Source organism: Diadema antillarum, unplaced genomic scaffold (assembly GCF_040938485.1).
Source record: "Diadema antillarum isolate AM-2024a unplaced genomic scaffold, OU_Dant_1.0 seq00000678_RagTag, whole genome shotgun sequence".
Classification (NCBI taxonomy): domain Eukaryota; kingdom Metazoa; phylum Echinodermata; class Echinoidea; order Diadematoida; family Diadematidae; genus Diadema; species Diadema antillarum.
Genome location: NW_027271583.1, coordinates 822,788 through 831,308, shown reverse-complemented (window position 1 = coordinate 831,308; position 8,521 = coordinate 822,788). Strand labels below are relative to the sequence as shown.

At 36.7% G+C, this 8,521-nt stretch overlaps 1 protein-coding gene across 1 annotated transcript; it reads left to right on the top strand.

The window, feature by feature from the left end:
- Positions 1-2,831: 2,831 nt before the first annotated feature.
- Positions 2,832-8,052, top strand: LOC139737068 (large ribosomal subunit protein eL36-like). Its single transcript, XM_071647745.1, has 4 exons — positions 2,832-2,860; positions 5,178-5,269; positions 6,751-6,882; positions 7,675-8,052. Exons 2-4 carry the CDS (start codon positions 5,180-5,182, stop codon positions 7,792-7,794), a joined length of 342 nt encoding a protein of 113 aa, XP_071503846.1. The 5' UTR covers positions 2,832-2,860; positions 5,178-5,179; the 3' UTR covers positions 7,795-8,052.
- Positions 8,053-8,521: the final 469 nt, after the last annotated feature.

Genomic DNA, 8,521 nt, shown 5'->3' with positions numbered 1-8,521 from the left:
GTCTTTGGTTCAGAATGTTTGAAATGAAACTTTGTTTACAATGGAATAGTGAAAAGGACAAGAGACCATTTCAAGGGGAATGGAACCCAAGTATTGGTTAGTAGAATATATCAGTGAAAGTTTGAGGGAAATTGGACCGTCCTCTGAAAGTTATACATTTGTAAAATTTCAGTGCGGCCATCGCTGGATGAGAAGTTCTGCGTCACTGCGTGCACCATAGATTTTGTGGTGTATTAATTTTAAGAAATTTTGTGGAAAATACAAGTAGCAAATGTATTGCCTCCCATAATGGAAATGCAGCATACCGGTACATGTACATCATCTCCAAAAGGAAATCACCATCCTTTCTTCTCTGAAAGGTGTACAAAACTGTAGTGTATAATTCTTACTTCTTATTCTATCAGTGTGGTTCTCTGTTTACTCATGAAACTGTCTTGATATTGTGGGGTCAGGAAATAGTTGTTTTGCGTGCATTTACGACATTCTTTGACTGAACTTGTAAAAAAATGGGAGTAAATGGCAAATTTAGGGCAAACTAACTTTCCTACATAAATGAAATCATTACTTTGAAATGTTTGAATGAGGCCATGTTGTAGACGACAGATATGATAGTGAGCTTTGGCATTTCTTCATTTACGTATCTGATTTTCTCAGACTGCACTGATCGGTAGCTTTTATTTCTACAATCTTTTCATGTGCTCAATTTCAAATACAGTTCATGCATGTACACCTTACAGCATATTATTGTAGAGAAGAAAACAAAACATACAAGGACCAATTTTCAATGTGAAAGTAATTCTCACATTACATGATGAAGGTGACCTCTGAAGGAGAAGCAACATTATTGCACCAACAACATCAGTGGTGATGTATGGCGCCATTTTGACAAGCCTATAAGAGGACATTCTTATTGGAAACCTATGTGATTACATGCTGCTCATAATCACTTTGTTGTGTAAAGTCAACACTGTAAAAGTCTACTGCACATAATTTGCGAAGTTAGTGAAAACAATGACAAAAGAGTCCCGACTGACATTCAAAACTGGACACGTTATTTTCTGTACATGCAAAAGTCGCATATTGCCAAAGTCGATGCATTTTCCTGTCTTTTCAAGATCGTCTCACGGAGTCAACTGTGAATTAGATTTCATACATTATAAGAGGCATCAGTAAATTCTTGTCTATCGAAGAGCTGCTTTCTTTTTAACAAAAATACAAAACAATGAAAGAAACAGCCATGCCATTATCTTCAAAACATTTTGTACATAAGTCATGTTCATACTGCTCGACATCCACAGTGTGGGTATTGTATACTAGTGCCATGTCGAACAAAAAGTAAGCTTTCACTATGCACAGCCTATGCACTACAGTCATTGCTTCACAAAGTAGCCTAGCCTGCAGGTCCACCATGTATGCTGACCTCTACATCTGTGGTAATGCGTCCAGTGTTTTACCCTGTACAATGAACAGGACGTGTATTTCAGTTTTGTTATAGTGTAGCTGCTGCAGACTGATTGTTTTGATGAGTGTGTGTACATTGCATATGTTTGAATTTTACTGAAAGTAATTTGTGCTGTGTGCTAAATTCATTGTATACTGTAAAATGACCTTGAATCAATTGTTGAAACTTGTGTCTGCAATATTGCAATAAACTTATGCCATTATGCAAGACTGTATCAAACAATTGTGATGTATTCAAAACTTACTTGATGTTGTATGGGATGAAGCAAGACTGATGGGTTCTGAGATGTTTTTTTTTCTTTTTTTTCTTTATTTTGTGTTTGTATGTGTGTTTGTGTATATGTGTGTTTATATGAAGAGTTTGCTTGCAAAAACCGATAAGTCCATATTTGTCAAATGGAGATATTTGCGATTAAAGGTCAAGAAAAATAAAGAGAATAATAAGAAAATTGTTGCTTCTTTTGACCATAACTTCAAAAATATACCTTTATATGTAGTGACCAATATATCATTTAAAAGGTATTATTTTGTACTTTATGACAGAGACCGTACTTCAAAATCTTCAAAAATGGACTTATCGGTTTTTGCAAACAAACTCTTCATATGTTCCTCTTTCTTGGTGGTTGAAGCTGGTCATTATAACATAGTCAAGTTTAGTTATACATGTACCTGCTGAGCGTAATGATGTCTTTATTATCTTCATTGAAAAAGTACATGTAGTAGAAAATATATCACCAGACTGATAAAGACTGTCTTAAGAAATCAATCAGTTTCTGATAAGGAAACATACACATAGATATCCACACATTCCTTCATCGACTTCAGTGTGTTCTGAGGGTAAACTCCACTGTTATGAATTGACCTTGCTTGAAAGGGGGGGGGGAGGGGCATATCAAACAGTGAGGGTTTGTTTCATTACTGTACCCCTCCCCCCCAAAAAAAAAAAAAAAATTAAAAAAATTAAAAAAAATAAAAAAAAGATTAAAAAGAGATACAACTTGTACACCTTTACAGCAAAGACAAAGCTACATCCTTCACCTGGGTTGTAGGTTAGTCTGCTGTTGCCAGTGTTGGTTTACAAAAGCAACAATGTTTGGAGAAAAAAAAATAAATAAATGACTTCAGCATCTGAAGCGACTTTCCCTTTAAAAAAAGTTTGTAATTGACAAAATTCTAGATTACAAATTGATGTTATGTATAGATTTTATTTTCTTTACCCACCTACCCACACTAAACACGGAGAGAGAACGCACGTTCACAAAGTAGCGTCGTTTGCTTTAGCATCCCTGATTTGACGGTGAGCATATCGAGTTTGCTCGTATGTAGTCGGAAGAATCTCAATTCGCAGATCCATTCTTTTCGTTCTTTTTCACTTTGGCTGTCTCTTCATATTCAGCAGGTACTGGACACCGTAATGTAATCCAGAAATATCTCATTGTGTCGATCTCAACCAAATACAAAACGAAGTGTTGTGTAATGTTGTAAGGATTTAAAGACTATTCAGTTACCTTTTGATTAATATATTATCGCAGTTATTCAGATTATGACCCAAGATTTATTGATAGTTTGTTCGAACGTCGCGTCACGCAAAACGGTCCCACCTATTGAATTCCATGTTTTATAAACCCGACATGTATGCAACCCCAGGCCTTGCAGCTGCAGCACGCAACCACGACCACTCACTACTGTCGAACTACCCTTGACCGACAAGTAGATTATCTATGTCTAATTCCGCGAAAAACTTCTCTTTTGTAGTATTTGCTGGGTCAGTTTTTCACTTTTTTAGACAGACACCATTGAAACATAACGCTATTGGCAGTATTGGAAAAAATATATACACTATTAATCAGCAGTTGATCAGTCATCATTTTGACTCACCTCTTCCACTGTTTCCTCCTGTTTTCTGGTTGTTTCCTCCACTTCTTTGCAGTGCTCCCCAATTCATCGCCGCCTTCGTTTGAAAAATGACTGCACGAATTCCGAACGTCTATATGCAAGCCAAATGCTCCATACAATCACTATATCGGTACACTAATACGTTTATTGACTAAAGTACTAGTAACTTGAATGAGCATTTTGCTCATTCACAATATTACGAAGTTAAATTTAGCGCTCGAACAACTTACTATCTAGTACTTAAGTCAATAAACGTTAGTGTACCGATATAGAACCTCTAGTGATTGTATTGGGCATTTTGCTTGCTGTAGACGTTCGTGCGGTCATTTTTCAAACGAAGGCGGCGATGAATTGGGGAGCGCTGCAAAGAACTGGAGGAAAACAGAAAACAGGAGGAAACAGTGGAAGAGGTGAGTCAAAAATAAAATGTTGACTGATTAATCGTGTATATATTTTTTCCAGATTGGTTTGAAAACCAAGCTGGAAAGAATAATTATAACCATTTTTATGCGGGGGGAACTGGGTCGAAGTTGCGTTGAACCAGAACGGTTCAAACCGTCGCAATAGCGTATGGTATGGGTTACTATCAATGGTGTCTGTGTAAAGAAGCGAAAAACTGACCCAGCCAATGTCATTATTTATGTAAATGAGAAGTTTTTTGCAGAATTAGAGTCGGTAAAGAACTACCCGTACTTTATTCAATGTTTACTCAAATTCTTTATTTTGAACCCTTTTTTTTTGGGGGGGGGGGGGGTAGTTTATAAAGAGGTCTGATAGATTACTATTAAACAATTGTTAGTCATGGAAATTTATTGGTTATCTGCGTGATGACACCAATAAATTGGGCTGTAATTTAAATTAACCACGTTGAGCTGAACTGAGAATGAGATAGAGTCTGTACGTCAGTGAGAGAAGCCAGCCAACAGCAACAACTCGACAGTGCAGTGCCCTGGCCTGGTGCAATGCCCATGGTAGTCCCAGTACACGACACCCTAACTAGTTAAAGGTTTTTTAATCAATAGAAACTTTAAATATCTCACAATTTGCCTGAAATTTTACTCACATATTTAGAAAATACTCAGAATTCCCAAGTGCGTATTCAAAATATGACGTAGATTCTCTACGCGCTCTATCGTAGTACAAGTACGATAGCGGCTTGGAACGCGCATGGGGATTTATTTTTCCTCGCGCAATGGCTTTTTCGTGTATTAATTCAAAAGTATGATTTTGATGGGGCGCAATACGCTGGAACATTGGAACAGAATACAAATCAGGAGAAATTTAAGGGGATACAGGTGAATAACCCGAGGAAACACTGAGTAAAAAGAATTGAAAAAAAAAAAATCCTCAGTAATGAAAATTGTCCTAGCCCCTTGATCCCCCCCCCCCCTTTGAATAAGAACCTCATCTACTCATCTACATCATATACAAGCATAGCTGTAGTTGAGAATGGACACATTTAAGACATTTTTCATATTTATTGTACACTAGTGTAGGGCCTATGTCAAATGTGAAGGTAAATGGAAATGTTCACTTTGACAGTAGCACTCCTACAATAGAGCAAATCACATTTGCAGTGAAGATGATGTGACATTGGTTGTCACTGTTGTTTATTGTATTCACTACAATGGCCATAGTTCCAAAGGTCAGTTTGATGGGATGGAAATATTCAAGAAGCCTGATACCTGTATAAGTGCTGATTTAAGGAAAGCATGTTAATTATATATATTGCTGTTGACCATTGTATGACATGTACCTTCATATTTTAGCTGTGCTCTGGCCCAAACCCAGAGTAGATCTATATATCTCTCTACCTGCAGAAATGGCAATCCGACATGAGATGTGCGTTGGCCTCTCAAAGGGCCACAAGTTGACCAAGAATACAGCTGTCAAGAAGGCCAAGAGGAAGGGGGTGAGAATCTATTGTTTTTTATATACAGTCAATCTTGTGCCTAAGTCAAATCTGTTTGGACTGAGGAAATAGCTTTGACTTAGAGAAAATACGACGTATTAGGGATTAAAATCGTTAAAATTTAAAGAGGACTTGAACAGACCTTTGACTAAGGTGATTATTCGACTTATGTGAGGTCGACTTGGAAGCAAGGTTGACTGTGTAATGAAATGTTGTGCAGTATTAGAATACAGGGAATAATTTCCCTTCTCGAAATTGAATAGCAATATCATTATTAGGTGATGGATATAAATTTTGAACAAAATTTGATATAAATATATATAATGAAATTGCAATAAAAATGGACTTTTTTTTATAGCAGTCATATCCAAAATGCATAGTGAATTGCTGTACAATACCAGGAAATTATTCCATAAAGTAGCATTTGATTACAAACAAGAAACATCACACTACATTAATTAAAGGGATGATGTAATTTTGGTTGAGACCTGGCTTCAGGTTTCTAACATTTTTGGATGAGCTAATGAGAAACTTCTTATGAAATATAAAAGGGCATGTAATTTTAAGAGGAATTCAACATTTATTTGAGGACATTTGGTTTTGAAGTGACTGAGATATCCAAATTAAGCAATCCTAATAAAAGGTGGGACCCACCTTTTATTAGGAGCACTTTGCTTTAATTTGTTTGTGGATATATGGTATGCTCTGTAACATTTCATGAGTGGTTTTCTAGTATCTCGAAAAAAATTTAAAGCTAAATCCTCACCTCAACCAATACTATATCATCCCTTTAAGTGTACTTGACAGAGTCGACTGAACTATTAAACTGAAAAGTGATTTCTTTTTGTTAATCTCGGGTGCAAACGATGGTATGCCCTATGGAGTTACTCGGTTTCCCACATTTTCTCTTTAATTAGTGATACTGTGAAACCCCGTTATAACGAGTCCGGTTATAACGAGGAACCGCTTATAAGGAGGTTATAAATATATCAGTTCTACCTTTGACTATTTGAACTGCATCCTCAAATTTTGCACCTAAAATTAACCCAAGAAGGTGTATCCAAAACTCGGAATGTGAAACATAAGAATTAAAATCCTGAAGATGCTGCTGCTGCAATTGTCAGTGTGGTGTCCAACCACCAGACCTTGTGTAACCTGCATTAAAACAATAGCAGACGTCCTTAAAATTATCCTCAAAACTAAACAGAGGCAATATTTTGAGAGAGAAAATGAATATATGTACAACATGAGATTAAAAAAAAAGAAACAATCCTGCCTTTAGAAATCAGGAGATTTCTGAACCTTGCATAAAAGTTGTTCATACTGTGGTACCGTAATACAATCATGAAAGACTCTTTTTCATATGGTCTTTCTGCATTGCCAAAGGAGGCATACCTCTTTTATACATATAATTGGTTGTTTTATTGTTCTTCATCACTGTCCCTTACCATCAAAATTGTGGGGTTCATTGTCGTTTGCAGATCAACAAGCATGCCAAATTTGTGCGTGATGTAGTCAGAGAGGTCACCGGATTTTCGCCATACGAGAGGCGCTGCATGGAGTTGCTGAAGGTTGGCAAGGACAAGAAAGCCCTCAAGTTCTGCAAGAAGAGGGTAAGTGTACTTTTTCACCACGTGTTGTTTCGTTTTATCATATTAATGCAGATGAACATAACTTACACACTTTTAGTCCATGGAATAATTTGTGCACACTTGTGAACTACAAACAGGATTCAAATTTTTTGGCTGGAATAATTGACTACATTTTTTTATTTTGTAAATCTTCTTGTGAGGATGCCATGCAGAAATTACATTGTAGAAAAAAAATAACAACTTTGTAAATTACATACATTTTTTTTATTCCAATGAGAAGTTTTATGCCCTTAAGAGTGATCAAGATTATGTGATGGACATTGATATGAAGGGGCAAAAAAATATGACCAAAGTGACAAGGATTATAGGCACTATAAGACCCATGCATGAATTTTGTAGACAGATGAGGTTTGACACCCAAAAGTACCTGTCGTTCACCTTTGTGCACCAACATATTCAGAATTTTGGAAACTGCAGAAATGCATGTAGCTGCTCTATTATGTACTTATTTGTTGAATTCAAATACTCCTTATTTAAGTCTGGTATCATGTCAGGTGATATGCTGCTTCATATTAAATTTGGTTTCTATAGATAGATTAAAGTCAAATGAACAGCAGTGCTTGACGTTTCATCATAATCAGCACTAGAATAATGTTTTGGAATGTGAAAAGTTTCTCATGTTTCTACAAACCTGAAATCAGTTATCTGAGAAAATGCCTAACCTATAATCAAGTCATTTTATCAGGTCATGTGATATCATTAGTTTATTAATTCTAGCCAACATTCATATGTCAATGTCCTCCACATATACAGCTGGGAACCCTGGGACGTGGCCGCAGAAAGCGTGAGGAGCTCACTGGCATCCTGGCTGCCCAGAGGAAGGCTGCCTCGGCCGCTGCACAGGCTGCTGCCGCTGCCCAGTCCAGCAAGTAGACTTCATCTTCGAACTCATAGCACACAATAATCTCTGTAAACATCTGGATACACTCCATTCCCAACGATGAGATCACGGCACGGTTGGCGTCAGTTTATGGAGCGAAACTCATTGAAAGTGCTTGCCAGTGCATAAGCAGGAAAGCCACCTTCATATCCCACTTCAGCATAGGACGACGACAGGAAACAACACCGCATGATCAAGGCTCTTTTTGTGGTCAGCATCTTGTGAATAAATCTATCTAGATATTTGCAGAATCGAGCATTTCATTTTATGGTTTGTTATGTGTGTGTGTTCTTTTTTTTGTTTTTTTTTTAAAGATGTCATGACAAGGTGCTGTTGTGAGGGTCTTATTTGGCAATAAGGTGAAAGGATGAGTAAACAGTTCATGTCTCAGTTCCATTGCTTGAGCATCATGATGTGCATCGTACTGACACACACACACATTTACTTTTCATCTGTAGTTTTGAAATGGCCGAGATATTCAAAAACAAAGTAAAACAAAGCGATCCTAATAAAGGGTAGGTCCCATCTTTTATTCGGATGGCTTTGTTTTTGATATCTCAGCCATTTCAAACCCAACTTTTATCAAATAAACTCTGAATTCCTCTTAGAATTATATGCTCTTTCATATTTCATAAGAGTTTTCTAATTAACTGGAAAAAAAAAATCATCATCAAAAAACTTTGGAAACCTGTAGCCCCATCTCAATTGGAACTATACAAT